The sequence below is a fragment of the Buceros rhinoceros genome, unplaced genomic scaffold (assembly GCF_000710305.1).
Source record: "Buceros rhinoceros silvestris isolate BGI_N320 unplaced genomic scaffold, ASM71030v1 scaffold5903, whole genome shotgun sequence".
Taxonomy (NCBI): domain Eukaryota; kingdom Metazoa; phylum Chordata; class Aves; order Bucerotiformes; family Bucerotidae; genus Buceros; species Buceros rhinoceros.
Window position 1 is genome coordinate 1 of NW_010401695.1, and position 19,874 is coordinate 19,874.

Genomic DNA, 19,874 nt, shown 5'->3' on the forward strand with positions numbered 1-19,874 from the left:
CGTGTAAATATACACACGTACCCCCACAGGCATTTTTTCCTTTAATTAATGTCCTACTATCTTTTAATTAAAAAAAAATGAAGTACAGAGACAACTATTACTAACAAGAAACATCTAAAACAACATTCATTTTTACTTATCAAATTACTATATTTTTAGAAAAACAACAGTTGCCTCAGGAATTATGTAGCAATGACTCCAAGACACATAAATTCCAAAATCAGAAGGTTCAAAAACATGTCCTTTTTCTCGTTCTTCTCCTGAGCAACTGCCACTGCCTGCCAAAGGGCACAGGTGAGGCAGTGCTTTGGTTTGACTCACTATGGTATTTCCTACACTTTAACCTGTAAAACAGTAGTTCAACCAGTCAGAAATGTGCTGTAACATTCGTATGTAATCCAAAGATATTTAAATGCCTCCCTTAAATGTTACTGAAACTGGTTATTAAACATTTACACTGATATAAGTTATATCTTACATTTGAGGTCATGTAAGATATATGTAACTTACTGTATAGGATGGAATAAACAGAATGACACTAACAAAGGCAAACAAAACAAAACCAGAAAACACATGTATGGTTTGGTGCTGAAAAAGCCCCTCCTCATGTGAAATCAGAAGCAAGAGAGATCCTAACCATAACAAATCTTCTAGTACTCTACAGAAATAGCCACAAGAAAATACAGCAGTTTTCATAACAAAACTGCAAGCTAAATTGTATGCCCTAATTTAAGGGAAAACACTTCCGACAGCTTTTCAAGGTGTGGGACCAGAATAAATCTTGGCAGTTTCACAGATTAATTTTACTTCGATTCTTCGAACTGTTCCCCATTTGCAGGAATTACAATGACACCACTTGAGGCACCAAGAAAAACACAGTTGCAAACCGCTCCCTTGCCCACATTGCCCAGCTCGTCCAATAAGCCTAATTCACCATCTAACCTACGGTAGAGACACAGACAAGAGCCACCAGCACGAAGTCACACATGCCTGGAATTCAAGCGTCATCTTTTCACGGCACTTGGTATCTGCCCAATAGCATCAAACCTCCAACTAAAATTTCTACCAATGTACACAGTTTTTGAACAATTGAATTTAGGGAGATGATATTTCTAATGTGAATATAATAATTCTTATTCTTTGACATATTTATAACTTCATTCAACTGAAAACACTAGTGTATTAAAAGAGAATCAACCACATCCTAGCTGTGAAACAGGACAAAAACCTGATATCCCATTAAATTAGTTTCTTACATTAACAAATACAGTACAAAGGTGAGTATTAAAAATATAGGTTAACCAGTACAGCGACAGGATGTCACCTGCTTGAGGATGAAGCTCAAGTACCAGGCACTGAGAAAATCAGACAGACAGCAAAAATGAGCTAAGCTGTGCTGAATGCACTTCCAGGAACACCAGTCTGGTATTTCAAAACATCTTAGGGAAATGTCTTAGAAAAAGAAAAAAACCCACATGCTTTCCCTGTGGAATGATTTTTTTTTTTTTTTAATTCTAAGAAATACAAATATAAACAAAACCACAATATTTCAAATTTAGTCAGGAAGTACGTCTTAAGGAATGACTTCAAATGTACAACACTGAACAAACAGCAAGCACTGTGGACAAAGCAGGAAAAACAAACTGGAGGAATTAATTTAGGTAACTTAGCTGGCATGATTGAAGCTAAGAGTCCCATCAAACACAAATTTTATATTCCATGAAAATTTGAGGGCAGCAGCAGCAGCTGCTCAATCATTAGAAGGCAGCCAAGAGCTCATACTTTGCAACAAGAAACATCCTGTTCTCTTCTGAATCGCTTTCATAATTTTAGTTAATGTCAGAAAAGGGGACTCTGGTGTCTGACAGCCCCCCATATACAATCACCCTTATGTTTGCCCTCTCCCCAAAACTGAACCACTTTCACAACTCCAACTATACCTGCTTAACTGGGAAAGTGAGCTGCTGGCCAAATCACTGGACTGAGGCAAGCTGGACAACGTTACCGTGTGCTGCGATGCTGAAGGCAGAAGCGAAGCAGTGGTAGGTACCACAGTAGGCAGAGAACCAGCAGAAGGAGAAGGCTCTGTCTTAGGCGCTGGAATTGATGAAGTAGCTGTAACAAGTTAAAAAAGAGTCAAAGACAAATTCCAGCATACCTGACTTCCCAGTCTGGATTCAGGAACACCGTTTTATTCTCCCCTTGGTTTACAAAACCTGACCGTTAAGAACCGACAACAAGATCAATCAATCTGGCTACTAAGGAAAATTCAAACAGCACAGAACTATCATTTTTTCCCTTTAAGCCCTTCACCTACAAAAGATTATAATCTTCACTGCTACACAAGTAGTAAACTGCAGTCTTCAGCACTTCACCTCCCACTCTCTGTACAAGCTTTTGCTGACAAGTCAATCCTCATTTTAAAATTACTTGCATTTGGTTTTGCAAACAAAAGTGATTTGCATTTTTCAAGGCACTATACAATCTACTTTTACCTAGAGCTCTGCTGCTTCATTCCAACCTGCACAGCACCTTTAATGATCAAGACTGAGATCACAGGAGTATAAGGGCACATACAACTTATCAGTTTGGAGTACTCAATCAAATGTGTAATGCAGTAAATTAAAAGAAGCCACAACAAAAGGCCGGAGTTGAGCACAGCATCAAACATTTTTAATGGCTAAAGAGTTGTCAAATATTGACTTACTTTAATTGACCTAGATAACAAAAAGCGTTTAGTATTATTTTTTAGGTTACACAGAGTAAAACTTGTTTACCACAGATGCGCCTTTCCAAAGGATCACTACTGTAGTAAGACATTGAACAACTCTACTGCCCAACATAATTCCCTTACCTCTTGTCCAGCAAAGACAATATAAAGAATTAGAGGCACTCATCGACCAATAAAACTCAAAGAGAGCTGAGCTCTGCCTTCTGCTGAGCCATGTTTCCATACTAGAGACCACTATCCAGTGTATCGTCGCTAACTTGCAATGGATGTGAAAACAGTTCTAGAATGGTCACCAAACTAAAGTCAGACACAGGGCTGGAAACATCCGTTTGTTCATGTTACCGGTTTGGTTTACTCGCTATATGACCCAGTTTGCTGAATTGGGTGCTACATAAACAGAAATCAAAAGGTCTTGGCATTGACAATAAGTATGAGAGAAGGAAATTCAAGTGACAAACAGAAACATGGTTATGAAAGAAGCAGCTGTGTCACCTGATACCTCTGGCAAGATTTATATAAAAATAACTAAATAACATTTACAACTCCAAATACATTTAGAGCATCTAATCTTACTTCTTGAAGTAAGAGTAGATGTCCTCAATACAAGGGACAGAATAACCATCTTCATGAAGACTCCTTGCAAGATGCCTGAACACGATGTGCAAGACAAAACCAGGAGACAAGTACAGTGGTCAGGATCATAATCATGAGTCATGCTATCAACTAATGGTTTAGGAAGCATGAGATCTGCATATTAAAGGACAACAACAGCAAAGTTGAGAGATGAACGACTAAATATTATCAGCATATAGAGAAGGGAAAAGGTCAATTCTTTCAGAAGCTGAGAGAATTTCAAAATCGTTTGGATGCATGAAATACATACATGGAAGAAGACCAATTCCAGTTTCTGTACGTGAGACACAGAACAGAAGTGTTCTCAAAAGAGAACTGGCAGAGAAAAAGGGACCAATAAAGCCAGATAGAATAATTACAAAAGTATCAGGAATTCTCAGATCTTTGTTTTCCATAGCAAAAAATCAAGTCCTGTAGTGAATTTCATAATTTTTTTATTAATTCTGTCAACAAGTAGTAAGAAATCTGCCGCTTGAAAAGTTGTCTTTATAAATAACAATCTTTTAACGATCTTTATCTCTTAAGAGATAACAATCTCCTTGGGCACATACACTCCTCCTGCTCATCTAAATCGATTCGCACTAACAAAACACTGTTTACAGGTCTGAACACTCAACTTCTTTCTACTCAGAAGTATTTAAAAAAAACAGGCTGCCCCACTAATGACCTACCTGAAGAGACGTTTAAGAGGAGGACAGACCTAAAACTGAAGTGTTGGAATTCCAAAAGATGTTAATTCACACTGCTGCCCTTGAAAACTTTCACAGAGCAGCACACAAAGAGGAGTGAATACTAAACTTTAACTAAATCCAAGAAGCGTTTCAGGGATGCTAGAAGCAAAATACCACATTAGAAACAGGCCAGGATGAAGGTTAACAGTAAGGCCTGTATCAGAGGCAGTACTCTGTTGTTGTTACTCCATGGCATGGCAGGAAGCTACCCGGCAGAGGGAGCCCGTTGGTCAGCCTCATCTCCCACAGCCTTGTAAGGGGGCATAAATAGCACCATACCCAGTGAGAGGTGCATTCAGAGAATGTGGCTTTGTTTCATTACAGTGAAATGCTACTCACAGCTTCCCAACCAAGAACTGGAAAAATTGCTATGAAATTTTATATTCATTATTATTTTAATTTTACATTAAATAGGTTTGAGCAGGTAAATTCAAAAGGAAAAGCTGCAGCAAAGCAGTTTCTTTAATTCTAGGACTGCTTAGATTTGTAGATTTAATAGGGCTGCTTTCATACTTCAGCTTTAGTCAAGAAGCAAGCCGTGATATTCTATGCAAGTACAAAATAAACGTGTCAGCCAAAAATTAGTCAGGGAGAACAATATAAAACCTTAAACCAGATGTCACAGCTACAGCTGGGTGCACAGCAAGTAATAAGAAAAGATCAGAAAGTCCTGGGCACAACCAAGCGCTGGCTCAACTTACTGTCAAGAGTTGCCTGTGTTCTAACACCACTGTGCCCATTCTGTAAACAAAGGAGAAAAGAATGAATAAATCATCTTGGAGGTATATACAATTTTCAGACTGAATCACACATTGAACATGCTTCATGCAGAATTCTATATTCATTTTAAATTGAAAGACAAAAAAGGCAGAAAATTAACTTTCTACTGCCTTTAACAAAACCACGTAATAGTTGTCTCGAGTGCAAGGTGTCCTGAACAAACAGAATCCCATACACTGCCCATATTACACACCCATCAGCAGGAGACCTTCCCAAGTACTGTATATAACATAAACTTCAGGTTCACACCGGTATGAAAGAATTGCATTAACATATAGGAAATGGTTGTGCTTTTGATCTAATGCAACTCACAATTTTAACTATCCAAGTTACACAGAGACGCCAATTTTTTTCCATTGAAAGATAAGACTTGAGAAGCACCAGTTCTTTTTTGGGTAACGCTGGAGTACAGAAGTGGATAGTCTATGCTTGATCCTCACCAGTACATACGAGCTAGTGCAGAAGACAAGTGTGACTGAGCCATTACATAACAAAGGCCAGAAGTAAATAAACTTACAAACTCTCACAAGTTCCTTAAACATTTAATAAATAATGTTCTCTTAAAACAAACCTACGTTCCATATACAAAGAGAGAAGGTATTTTTAAATCTCCCAAGAGAGATCCTCTCTGTCCTAGACCAGACCTCTCTCTGTGCTTTTCAAAATAGATCATGAAACCAATTCCCATTGGTGTTTAAATTCAACAGAAAAGTAATGCTGGAGGGGTCACAAACAGTTTGGGATCCATTTGATAGGTGCCACATAAATTTAATAAAAATATAAGTTTGGATAAATACTGTCAACTTATGGCAAAATACCATGACTAATACAGAGTTCATTTTTTAAAGGCTAAGCTTCAGGGAAGGAAACTCAAGTACAACAACATGTGTGTCTAAGAAGAAAGGTCAAGCAGCAATTTAAGATGTCAAAACTCATAAAATCAGAGGCTATTAAATGCCAAATACAGTATGGCCAAAAATGTCTATGCAATAGGAAAAGCAAAAACAAGTAACAGAGTGGCCATGGAAATAAAAAAAAGCCACTTGGCTTGGTTAAAAGCGTTAACATCATAGGGTAATACAAGTGTAACATGGATAAGATTATTCCACCTTTTTCAAGGTCTTACGTCTGAAATTCACTCACCGTAACTGCAACAGGGGTTGATTCAGATGGAGCCATGGAGCTTTGGTACGCTATCCTACTATGCACAGAAGTCTGGTCATAGGTGGAAGTTGTGGTTACTGGGCTAGTGCTCTGGGATGAGCAGGTCAGGCTGGAAGAGGTGATGGCAGAGGTTGTGTAGGTGGACTCCTGTACTGTGTTGGATATCGGCAAAGAGGTATTCAAAGGATCACTGGAAAAAGTAAAAATGATTTATCGTCTTGGTAAACATTTCAAACACCTTCATGAAAATATCAGCTCCTATACCAGTTATCTAGAACCACCTTAAACACGCAGACAAATCCACATTATTTATACTAGAAAAATCAAATAAGAAAAAAGACGTAATTTTGATTTGGTCTCCAGTAATTACTGCTTCAAGACCATCAACTGCACTAAGCACCATTCACCTTCCTCCTGTTAGGCCAACTATTATAAGAGGTTACACACAAGCACTTTTCAGTCATGTTATTTCCACCTTCTCAAGGTGGATAAACTCATGATCATAATCTCTCTTTTTCAAACAACTAGATCCAAAAAATCTGGTGCATTATGAGAAACACTGCATCTCTTTTAACAATAGAATTCTAACATTACAATATAATCTATATATAATAAAGCAGTCTAACAAAATAAACTAAGCAAAGAGGAAAAAATATTTTAAAACATGCAGGAGCGTTTTACTTCTTTTAACAGCTTAAATAATTTCTAGATGTAGAAATTAATGTTAAAATAAATTTTTACTAGTATTTCTGAATTAACTTGGGGAAGCTTCTGGCTGAAGCTGATTTTTTAATGAACATGGAGGAAAAAAAAACCAGATTACTGGAACACTGGCATTCATCATTGGCTATTTTAGCATTTCAGTAAGAGCTTCTGCATACTGAAAGCCTGATTTCTTTTCTCATCTCACAGGAGCATCAGACCTGTAATCTGGTGCCAATCTACTAACACACATATATGGTACAAGAGTCATCTCTCCTGGATCAAAAGCAGAAAAATTTGGGTTGTGAGGAACCCTCAAACAAATTTGAAAATCAGGATAACTAAACATGAGAAAGCAATCCTATAAAGGTAGCTTCTTATAAAAGTTATTTACATTCATGTCATCTGCAGCTTCACATCAATCCATCCAGGGAGACTTTGATTGTCATTAGAAATTTCTCCTTTAAGATGCCATCTGCAGAAAACACTTCGCCTTACAAGTAATCTTATTTCTCTCTCTCATTACACAAGGCAACTGTGCCTTGATGGGTTTGGCACAAACTTCACCCCCTAAAGTGTAAGAATGCACAAGGGGAACTCACGCGTACTTTAGAGATTTTGAGTACAAGCTATTGTTGGTCGCCTGGCTGGTATTCTCACTGCTTGAAGTTGATCCAAACTCTGGGAGGGCGGGCTCTGATCCAAACTCCAGAGCTCCAAACTGAACGTTTAACCCTGTCACATCCGCTGATCCAGGCATCTCCACTGCGGAGGCAGGAATCTTAAAAAAGGAAAACATAGCCATAATTTCTTTGCATGTGCTATCTGTAAAGATACCAGTAACTGACACTCTCTCCTCTCTCAACTACAGGCTTCTTCAGTTACTACCTCAGCATTCGCTGCTAACTAGGTCTCTTGCCAACTCTCCAGTTTACATCACATAAATGACTACGTTGTTGTAACCTGAAATTAATTCATTGATTATGTGCCCTGATCTAGGGCTAAAGGAGTAAGCCATACTATCCTATAACGTCAAAGTATCATCCATGTCAATTCTCCTTCAGGCAACATTCATCTTGTGGATACTCAGCAACACTCATTTTCCACACAGAGCAATCAGATACACGCTTGGAAAAGACATCATCACTGTACTTTGGATCTAAAAGCTATCTAGCTTAGAACAAGAAATATACCATGGTCTTTGCTCTCCTTCCCCCTAGCAACTTATATACAGAATAGAATCATCATACTATCTAGGACAGAACAGATTTTTAAGATCATTAAGTCCAACCCAGCACTGAGTCACCACCGAATCATACACCTTAGCACCACATCTACATGTATATTAAATACCTCCAGGAGAGAGTGACTCCACCACTGCTCTGGGCAGCCTGTTCCAGAGCTTGACAACCTTTCAATGAAGAAATTTTTCCTGACGTCCAGCCTACTGGTGCAGCTTGTGGCTGTTCCCTCTCATGCTGTTACTTGGGAGAAGAGACTGACCTCCACCTCACTACAGCCTCCTTTCAGGTAGTTGTAGAGAGTGATCAGGTCTCCTCTCAGCCTCCTTTTCTCCAGGTTAAACAACCCCAGTTCCCTCAGCTGCTCTTCATCAGACTTGTGCTCCAGACCCTTCATCAGCTTCATTGCCCTTCTCTGGACATACTCCAGCACCTCAATGTCCTTCCTGTAGTGAGGGGCCCAAAACTAAACCTGGTGTTCAAGGTGTGGCCTTACCAGTGCCAAGTAGAGGGGGACGATCATTGCCATGGCCCTGCTGTCCACACTATTGCTGACACAAGCTTTTGTATGTTTTTATGTTTACTAAGGACAAGCCACCAATAAAATTACCCACCTTGGATGCTGGAGTTATCCTCCGTTTTGGTGGCTTTATCTGTTTCTGATGGGTTTGATGGGCAGACACAGCCTGGTTATCCATAGGTATAGAGGGGAGCTGTAAGATTTTGCTAACAGCTGTAGAGGTGTCTACTGGTGATGACTCTCGGAGTTTTATCTGGGAGGAGAAGGACTCCAGCCCAGGAGGAGGAACAGGAACAGCCTGCGTTTGTTGTTGCTGTCGCTGGGTCAGCTGGCTCAGAACTGGGGATGGTTCAGGCTGGGATTTAAAGTCTGGTGAGTGTTGGAAAAAAGAACTATCAAAATCAAAGCATTAAACTCTGCTCTTAACAGTTCTACTCTTTATGGAAAAATCTAGGTGACTCATTATACTCAACGGCTATGATTTTATAGTGTGTGTAAGTCTCCTTCTGTTCTTCAGACATCACCCAAGTTCCACACTGAACATTGCCACTGCAACAGTAAAGCCAACATTTTACGTTCTCCAAACAAACAGCTGTGGGTAAGCCTTATTTAGCATTCTTTAAAAATACTAAAACAAAACTATCTATACAGTCACAATAATATTATCACATACTAGTCTCAAAAACTGCTACATATTATTTTAACCAAAGCCTGCAAGTTTCACTGCAACTAACTGCGTCAATAAAATGTGATTACTTCCAAGAAGCCCAGACTTGCAATTTAGAGGTATTATGAGTTAGGATTTCCTGCCCATACAAAGGAAAATATTTTCAACAGAAATAGGAAGTCATCTACCATCTCAATCTGGCTGAAAATCAAGAGACACTGGACACTGAAACTTTTTTTCTGAATCTTCCCCCTTCATGTTTTTCAGATGCTGAAACCCATGTAGCATCTCAGAGCACTGGTCAACAACAGTAACAGATCCACAGCATTTTCAATGGGAAGGGTTTTTTGTTCAGTTAGTAAACTGCATTAGAAAGCAACTTAAAATGAACACAAACATTTTTTCAGAATTGCTGCATGTCATAGATTGAAGCTGCTACCAAACTGGCTGCTTATCTATCTGGAAACATATATGCATATACATGAGATAGATACAAGAGTTATCACTCTCTTCACAGTGAGAATACGGCTAGGAACCACACTGAAAAACCCAAGTTTGTGTCATTTTCTCTGTTTCTACTAACTTTACTCAATTAAATTAAAAATCCGTACAATTATGAATGACAAAATGGACAAACTGCATCATTCTCAGCACACTAAGGAAAGAACACCAAGATGTGACACACATTATGAAGAAATTATAACAGTACTCATGCAAAATTCATGTGATGGTTAGAAGAGAAAAATTTGGGGGAAAAAAGACAAAATATATTACAACCTTATTCTTGGCTAGAAGCAGCACAGGCATAAAGAAATTTTCCAGGACTTGTTGAGAAACAAAGTCACATTGAGGTTCCATTTAAATAGGCAAGCACATTAAATCAAAAACATCACTACATGAAGGTCAAAAACTTCCAAAGATGTAGTGACACGTAGGGATAGGCTTAAGCCTATCAAAACTTAGTCTGTGATACACTTTTAATGTCTATTACCAGCAAGTAAGTGTGACTTTTACAATGTTGTAACCCATTGTATTATTAGGATTATGATTTTAAGGAAAAGTCTTCTTATTAAGGCCTTTTGAAACTGTCGCTGTCATTAAGAAATCTTACAGGCTGAAAGAGAAAGAGAGCTATGTCAAAGCACTTACCAAACTGACTAAGGACTGAGGACTGAGTAATAGGCGGTTTTAGATCCCAGGATGACGTGGTAGTTGTGGTAGAGGTGGAAGAGCTGCTATTGTTTTGTTGAGAGGTAAACTGACCCAATCCTGGAGATTTTAACTGGTCCAAGATTTGAGATCCAGTAGAGTTTGCCAGTTTAGAGGATCCAAGTTCTCCAAAGCCAGAACAAAGAACTGCAGACTACCAAAAAAAGGTGAAGGAGTGGCCTTAAGTGTATCACAAATAACTTGAATGTAACCATAGAGTCAATGCCTGCAGCTGCTATTTGACAGCAACTAAAGCCTCTTCTACCTAGATTACTAACAAATGACCAATAAAAAATTTCAGCAGTTTTAGCACGTGGCCAGACCGTTTCTGATTGCACTGATTTCACCACTGCGATCGCAACAATACTGATTTACTTGGATTAGCATATATTTACTAATATTGAACTCATTTGCAGAGAATAAATACAGATACCCAATTTCAAGCCCTCACAATCGATCCAAAAAGTGCTTAGGTATGTGCTTGGAAATCACACATCATAGGGGTTTTTTGTATAGAACTCTTCTATTAACTACTTCATCCTAAATCAGCACACAGTAAAGGCATCTGCTCTCTACTCAGATATTAATACAAGTAATCTCTGTAAAGCAAGAAACAACTCCTCCACAGAACCAGAAAAAAACGTTATCTTTTTGTGTGTGTGCATGTAAGGAACGGAATTAAGAAATCCATTCCTTCAATATCTGCAACTTGAATTTTACAAATACTGAAATATCTCATTAAATGACCACTACTGGAAAAGCTGTTTAATCTGAAATATTTACTCATGAAGAATGTTTGGAAAACATAAGATAATTTTACCAGACTTTGAGAAGAGTAAGAGTTTACAGCACTGGAGCTGCCAGTTCCTGATGACATCTGGGTGCTGTGCTGGGAATTCGTGAAGACTAGGGCTTGGCCAAAGGTCTGCTGCTGGGGAGCCTCAAATGAGCTGCCTTCTGCCTCTTGAGTAGAAGTCATAGGCTTCTGAAGCAGTGTTACCAAATCAATGCTGTAAGAAAAAGCAAAGTTTGGCTGGAATAAACATGATGATTAGGCTGAGTTGAAACCGAAGCAAGCATTAACCATATCAAAGCTGACACACCAGCCACAGAATTATTGCTGATTAACAGTCTTTTCAAATACTGCTTGTTTGCATAACAAAAAGAGGCAGAATAGAAAGCAATTCCAACTGCTGACACCTCCCACTACACTCAGAATATAAATTATCTTTGCTTCTTTTCAAATCCGTAACATCTAGTTTTGGGATCTTGTGCTATCTAGCTACTGAAGTCTTCATCACACAGCTTTAACTCGCTCTCATGTGACCTGAGGCTAATGAAGCCAGCTGATTCCACAACCTCATTGGCCAGGCATTTGGTGAAGACAAAGGCAAGAAAGGAAGGGAGCAATTGCCACATTTTCGGTTCTCTGTCTGAACTCTGTAACATCAGTTAAGGCAAGTAATTGTGATACCTACCAGAAAATTCACTTTCTTGCCAACACAAGCTTTCCTGGTAAGACCTCTGTCAAAGCACTATGTTCCTAACACTTTCTCCATCTGCAGGGGCAGGCTTTCCATCTTCTGGACAGCAAAGCCAGAGCTTCCTTTTTGACAGTAGAAAACTTTTCTTCACAGCTACTTTTTTTCCTGTCTATAAGCAGTCTTTATGCAGAAGACAGGGTCTTCTCAGTATTATGTTTGTGAATTTGGTAAGCTTAGCTCTACTTCTGCAGTCAATAACAGGAAACACAGGAACCCAGAAAACCAACAATTTTCCAGCAATGCTTTTGCAATTTCAAAACTAGCTTGACTAATCTCTGACCAGGGCTGAATGTTTTATTCAACATTTTACACATGCAAGCTAACACTGCTTCACCAACCAGAAGGTTTTCAAGGTGTAAGAAAAAAACATGGAAGAGCTTACCTTTGCCCAGGAGTCACATGATTCTCAGCTGGAACAGAGGAAGCAGTGAAGACTTTTGTTTCAGAAAGCTGAAAGAGGTGGGGAAAAGGTATTTTAAGGACACACATGCTCACACTTCACTGCTGAGATATCTGCAGAAATTCTACCTTGGTTATGCACTTTTAAGATAAAAGTCAAACTACAATCACAACCAGTTATGCTGGAAGACAGAGAGGTGATTTGAGACAGCCAGTGAGGCTTCAACAAGGACAAGACCTGCCTGAACAACTTACTGGCCTTCTACAACAAAGTGACTACATCGGGGACAGGGGAAGAGCTCTGGATGTCGTCTCTCTGGACTTGTGGAAAGCCTTTGACACGGTCCCCCACAACATCCTTCTCTCTAAACTGGAGAGATATGGAGTTCATGGGTGGACTGTTCAGAGGATAACAAATTGCTTGGATGGTCACATCCAGAGGGTAGTGGTCAATGTCTCCATGTCCAGAAGGAGACCAGTGACAAGTGCCGTGCCTCAGGGGTCCGTACTGGGACCAGTGCTGTTAATATCTTCATCAGTGACACAGGCAGTGGGGTCAAGTGCACCCTCAGCAAGTTTGCAGATGGCACTAAGCTGAGTGGTGCAGTTGACACAATTGAGGGGTGGGATGTCATCAGACGGACCTGGACAAGCTGGAGAAGTGGGTCCACGTGAATCTCATGAGGATCAACAAGGCCAAGAGCAATGTCCTCTGCCTGAGTGGAGGCAAACCCAGTGTCAATACAGGCTGCGGGATGAAGGGATGGAGAGCAGCCCTTGGAGAGAGACTTGGCAGTACTGGTGGATGAAAAACTGAATATGAACCAGCAATGTGCACTCACAGCACAAAGTCAGCCATATCCTGGACTGCATCAAGTGTGGCCACCAGGTCAAGGGAGGCGATTCTGCTCCTCTACTCCTCACTGGTGAGACCTCACCTGGAGTGCTGTATCCAGCTCTCTCAGCAAAAGAAGAACATGGAGCTTTTGGAGCAGGTCCGGAGGAGGCCACAGAAATGGTCAGAGGGATCAAACACCTCTGCTGCGAGGACAGGCTGAGACAGCTGGGGTTGTTCAGCCTGGAGAAGAGAAGGCTGTGGGGAGACCTTACTGCAGCCTTCCAGTGCTTAGAGGGGGCTTATAAGAAAGGTGGAAACAGTTCTTATCATAGTACCTGTTGTGACAGGACAAGGGGTAATGATTTTAAACTAAAAAAGGGGAGATTCAGACTAGATATAAGGAAGAATTATTTTACCCTGAGGGTGGTGAGACACTGGCACAGGCTGCCCAGAGCGGTGGGCTAAGCCCCATCCCTGGAAACATTCCAGGTCAGGTTGGAACAGGGCTCTAGGCTATGTCTGCAGATGCCCCTGCTCACTGCACAGGGGCTTGGACTAGATGACCTTTGAAGACCCTTTCCAACCCCAACTATGCTATGATTCTATGCTGCAGCTCTGCTTAAAAAGTTAAAAACTTGCTGAAGTTAAACTTCAGCAAAGTCTTCTCCACAGAATCAAGTATCAATTTAAATGAAGTATTGGAAAATTTGATCTACTGAACACGCACAATGGTACAGCAATGTAACTACATCAGTTTGAGCAATAGTTTAACTGAAAAATATACCAGTGGAAAGTAAGTAGCGTGACAGCTGGTGTATCATCGGTGTGAAGATACCCTGAAGATACCTTGTGCAGACATAATTTAGGAGCTCTGATAAATCTTACTGCAAAAGTTTAACACATTGCACCGTTCCCACTCATTTTGTGTATCCCCGTGTTTTACTTATCAGCTCACACCACCAGCAGAGCAGGGTTTGCACTCAGGTACGTACAGTGAGCTATCACTTGTAGTTCCTTCCTGGCCTTTCTGCCAGTGGCAGCAGTAACATCTTAAACCAAATGCTCTGCAAGCGCGAGTTTGAAAACAGTAATAAAGGGAGAACCATGTAATTGCTTATACGAATATAACCAGTCAGACCATCCACAGCAGAAACCTGCACTGCTTTCACGATGCTGTTACAATCAAGAAAGATACTTACACAGGTAGCTGGGGAGGGGGAACTGGTTAGTTGCGATTTTGGAGGGAAACCAGGTGATTTTAGTTTGTTGAGGAGGTTAGTTGGTTGTTGTTTGGAGGGGTTTTGGTTTTGGTGGGGTTTTATTACTTATTTTTTTTTTAAATAGTAGTAAAACAGCTACAACCTCCTAGGGCTAATTATTTTCTATTGACAGGATACTTGCAAAGCAGAATAGGTCTTAGGTTAAGTTTAAGATGAAGAGACGCCCATATAATGGTTTGCACCCGTAGCTTCTTTGGTGTAGCGTTGCATTTAGACTAAAGAATAACTGACCTATTCAAACACCAACAAAGAATCTCTCTAGAATATGACATTTGAATACAGCTCCTACAGGAAATTCTGCATTTTTAATTGCATACATTGCTAGCAGCCCACTTTCAAAGACACCAAGGACATGAGCCAATTTCACCTGCCATCCCACAGGCAGCTCTGCTGAAAGCATGGGTATTCCTGAACATGGGCATCTGAGTGGGACTCTCCTACGAAACCCTTCAGATTTAAGCAGGACACAGAAGGGCTGACACCACTCAAGGCAAAATTCAGCAGTTTCATGTCCTACCCTAGCTTCTGTGCAACACACTGTGTCACGAAAAAATGAGTACAACCACAGTTCCTCCCTCCATTTCCTTCCCTTCACTTGCTGCTCAATACAATGTACTTCCATCTTTCTGGAACATGACTCTGTCCCACGCATAGTGCTGCCAGCCTGAAACTCTATGTACTGACCAAAACAAAGAAAGAAGGTTCACTTCAAGCCTACTTCCAGTTAAACAGGCTGTTTCTCTATTGTTCAGCCCTTTCCTTACTGAACGTGTTATTTTAGAACAACATGTACTGTACTTTTTGTAGCGTTACGAGACTCCTGCACCATTATATGGCACAAGGAGGTCAGTTAATGACACAAGCAGCAGCCTGGGGTCTGCAATCCCTTGGTTAAATATTAAATTCTTTGTAATGTCTTGCTTGAGTTTCTCACACTCATATAACCCAGAATAAGAGTAACTGACCACAACACTGATGAATCCTGAAAACTAAGCGAGTCGAGGAGCCTGAGGATGTTTGTGACAATGCAAAAGCCTGCTGGAGTATGCAAAAGTGTGAGAGAAAACATTCTCTTCAAGGGAACCAGCATGCAAAACAAAAGTCTCCAGCTACCAGCTTCGCTACGGTGAAGTTTACGCTACACTCTGTGGCAAACTTACTGCCACAAGCTCCAACCAAGCACCTAATTCAGAAGTCTGCTGGGATTAGGGCATTTGTCAAAACACGTACATTGTGCAGCAGCAGCTTAAAAGCTTTATTACATAGATGTATTTAGAATTTCTTGGAAGTGGTATTATCAGCTGCTAACAAAGTTATTTATGCTTACCACACTCTACACTTGCAAGTCTTTCACTGAGGCTCTCGCATTTTCCCAGAACTGAAAATGGTCACAAACCATTTGCACGGTTTCTCCATCTGCAGTGAAATACCCGTGCCTCTCAGCTCCTGTTTCTATGACCAAAATCATTCTCCAGTCACCAAACAGACAATACATTTAACAACTAGCCGCCAGCTCCTACGGCCGTTGACAGGTGAGTAGAACAGGAAAACATACTCCAGCATCCTCACAGAACCTCAACATCAACAAATCAAAAATAACAAAGCCTAGTTACTGTTTTCATACGATGTACTTAAGTTAAAGAATATAAAATAAGTTATCATGCTGCTTCCTGGTAAAGGAGACATTTCCACTAAAATACACTTTTTTCTTTTTGTTTTTTAAGCATTACTGATGTTTCAAATAAAAACTAAGACTACCAAAATTGAACAGAAAATGTTTGCCTTCATCCACTTTCCAGCAGTTTGTAGGTATTCTAATTCTCTCCTCCTGATAATTTCCGTAGTTAAACTTTATTTTCTTGAACCAGGAGAATACGTTCACAGTTTTAACAGGAAAATCCAGAGCTACCTACAGTGCCTCAACAAAGGCCTTTAACAAAACACAACCTCCTATTTTCAGTGCAACTAGTTTCCACTCTAAGAGCATGCTGACAACCTACTACACTTGCTCAATACTCACTGCTAAAGACAAATACCAGACAGGACTATTATGTCACAAAATATCTAACCCTTCGCAGGTCAAACAGCATTAAATTTAATTCACCTGCTCCTGTACCTGACTACTTGTACCTGACTAGAGAATTTAAACACACATTTAAAGAGAAATATTCCTCAGAAAAACACCTGGTCTTTATCTGCAGACAGCACATACATCAACTTCCTTCGTTTGTTTTAATCATTAGTCATGCTGCTAGAATCGCTTATTACACATTAAAACGTGCAGCTCCTTTTTCCAGCCACACTTCATCCTATGCCTTTGCTTGCTAGACTAAAACCAGAGCCCACTGTATGCTAATAAAGTAACCTTTTCAGATTCAGTAAACTAAGAATCCCACTCTCAAGAACCTCTTCAATCCGTAAACAATTTTCAGTTATTTTTCACCATTTTTGATGAATAATTAGATGCAGTACTTCAGAATTCTGCTGAAGGGAGTCCACATACAGAAATACAAATCGAGAATGATTAAAAGAGAAGGAAGAGTGTATAAAGACTACAATAGCTTTCTTTTCCACAGCATCAGCCCTTTAGGAGATCACACTGAGCTGTTCTTTTTTCATCATCCACCTTAATCCTGAAAATTCTTCAGTTGCTACTTTCCATAAAACAGCCCCTTGTTCCGGAGGTGTGCCTTTATTCCTGCAAAACAAATGGGCACTTGGCTATATTAAAGCATTTGTCATGAACAGGTCAAGTCTAGCAGAGGTCCAGATTTCTCTGCATGACTGGCTTTTAATTGCCATTTAAATAATTTTTGGATTTGCCACACATTTTATTCAGCAGTGATTTTATTTTTTACTGGAAGTAAAAAATCATAGATGAAGACACTAGATGGCATCTGGTCTGCAGCTGAAGTCCTATATAGCCCTCCTAGAAACGCCCACATTCAACAACGGTCTTCCTGGAAAAGATTTTTTTGTCAAACTTTGCAAGGCAGATTTTAATCCACCTTTTTTTTTTTTTAATCCACTTTGTTTTGTGATAGCATGTAATTATTTTTAGAACAAAAGGTGTAGATCAAATCTCTTATAAACACATATTCTATCTTCACAGTTAACTCAAAATTTAGAGACCAAGATCAGGTTTATTTGAAGTGGACCTATTTTTCATAAAATTACATGAATGTCACAAGCTGTATTCTTAGGCTTGTGGTTTTGTTTGTTTTGTTTCGTTTTTTAAATCAGATGACTCAGGTTTTCCTTTATTTTTTTCCTCAGATATTTTTTGGGGTTAACGTGTCTTCAGGTTGCCATTTCATTCACTCCTGAACACCAGCATGTGAACAACTTTCTCCTAGGTTACAGGCATTTTCCAGGACTCTAAAATTAGCAAAAATTAATAACGGTCTAGAGTTTTCATCTGCTACTCTTTCAAGATTCATGTGCAAATTAGTCAGGTTTAATAATTAAATGACTTTTAAAAATCTATCACTAGTCAGCATTGCTCAACACCCCTGCCATACTACAAATGCTGTACTGTACCAGCATCAAACAGGGGTGAGAAACAAGGCCAGGTGTTTTCGCTATCCTTAGCCCTTAGTCCACCTCTATACTGCAGAAACAGAGGACAGGTTTAGAAGAGATGACAGCTTCTCATGCCAGTAAATGAGAGAGAAAACCTAGAAATTTTAGAGTTTCTTTTACTTTTCTTGAAAGACACAGCCTTCTCAGTAGATAACGACAGAATTTTCGTATTTGGTACATGAAACATTCACACACTTCTAGGGATAATACTGACATGCCACCCTAAGGGAGAAGGCAAAAGGGGTGACTTCCAAGACGCTCTCTCATTCTTCTAAAAACAAACTCAAAATAATGGGTATTCTTATGAAAGATGAAAAATTTCTTAAAAGCTAGTTTTCCTTTCCATATTTCTGGCTACCTTGTTTGTCTTCTGAACTGTTTTTGATACAGTAACTGAAAACTTAGAATCACAAACGCCAAACATTTTGCAGACATGAAGACATCTCTTGCCTGGTAAAGAATGAGAACCAAAATTGCTGTAGTACCTTAGAAAACACTGCATGATGAAACAACAGGAACGAAGCAATTAAGTGACAACTTCAGCATACAACTAGCCCCCTCTCTTTGTTTTTAATATTATGAACATGAAGTGGACTAAATGGAACAATTACACAGATTTCAAACAAAAAGCTTCAAATGAGGACTCCGAAGTTGATAGTAAGCTCCAGCACTTGATTTCATGAAAGTCCTGTGATAATGCAGCTTTAAATCTCTACGTGATAAGATAGTAGGGGGAAGTATACAGTTAACACCCATCAGCACCTAGCAGTGGAGAACTGTAAGTCAAAAATACTTAATCCAGGATAATTTCTTCTTCTATGCATTGTCCACCCAGCTAAATAAACGAGTATTTCTTGCTTTAATTTTATTTTAAAAACTAAGCACATCTCAAGATGTTGATGACAACACAGAAACTCTGAAAAAGATCAATAATCAATTGGTCTATCCAGCAAGGTACACTTACATCTTCATTCCAATCTTCAGCTGTCCATTCTTCGATGGAGTTTTTCCATGCTCCTATTGTAATTTGGGGAAGGAAAGAAAACGGTTAAAAGCTAAAAGCACAATGCTATATTTCAACCCTTCTGCTTTATAAACAATCCTGTTTTCATTATTAGTGGAACATAAAATGAGGAGATGGTGTTGGAATATGGGACACTCTAGCAAACCGGTCTGTAGATTTAAAATTCTGGGAGTTCGTTTGGGTTTTTTTTCTCTTTAATATCTTACTTCAGGAATTTCTAAGCCGCTCTGGCATGTCTGCAACCAGCGATTAATCACAAACATTGAAAGAACCTCCTCCTATGACCCCAACGACAGTGAGAGGTTACTCAACCCTCCCATGGGATCTCCCAGTTTCATGCACAAGTTCGAACACAGCATGAGCAAAACACAACCACAACACCTGCTCCAACATCCACAATCCTACACATTCAAATTCCAGACTCAAGCTATGCCTCCAGGCTCCTTTCCAACCTGTCAACTCTCTCCACAGGGCAGAACAACCCAAATTCCTTCCCCTGATAGAGCAATTTTCGTTTAAAACATATATAATTCATAGAATTGCAGTAGAAGAGTCAAAAAGCTTCTACTGTAGCTTCAAAATGCTTCCTGCTGTAACTTGTGGTGGAGTGTTTTTTGGGGAACACTGGAACACAGCGCACAGTCCACAGCACACAGCAACGGGAAAACTAAAGAAAACGATCCTACGAAGGCAAAAACCTGACCCCTTCCAAAGGAAACAGCAGGCACAGACATGTAAGAGCAATACATGGGCTGAAGGCATTGCCCACCAGAGTAAGAACAGGGAAGGTTATCCCAGCAATAACCAGACCCTTCATTTAACCTACACG

The 19,874-nt window shown here is 39.7% G+C and overlaps 1 protein-coding gene across 1 annotated transcript in view; it reads right to left on the minus strand.

Annotated features, from left to right (window-relative positions):
• Positions 1-807: 807 nt before the first annotated feature.
• Positions 808-19,874, minus strand: part of LOC104490110 (ubiquitin-associated protein 2-like) — a gene marked incomplete at both ends in the record, with an annotated part of 40,445 nt that continues 21,378 nt past the window's right edge. The window contains 10 exons of the mRNA XM_010132356.1: positions 808-942; positions 1,941-2,097; positions 4,797-4,836; positions 6,019-6,229; positions 7,350-7,522; positions 8,597-8,871; positions 10,319-10,532; positions 11,199-11,388; positions 12,305-12,372; positions 18,986-19,038. Of these exons, the coding sequence (XP_010130658.1) occupies positions 808-942; positions 1,941-2,097; positions 4,797-4,836; positions 6,019-6,229; positions 7,350-7,522; positions 8,597-8,871; positions 10,319-10,532; positions 11,199-11,388; positions 12,305-12,372; positions 18,986-19,038 (1,516 nt within the window). The remainder of the gene's footprint in view (positions 943-1,940; positions 2,098-4,796; positions 4,837-6,018; positions 6,230-7,349; positions 7,523-8,596; positions 8,872-10,318; positions 10,533-11,198; positions 11,389-12,304; positions 12,373-18,985; positions 19,039-19,874) is intronic.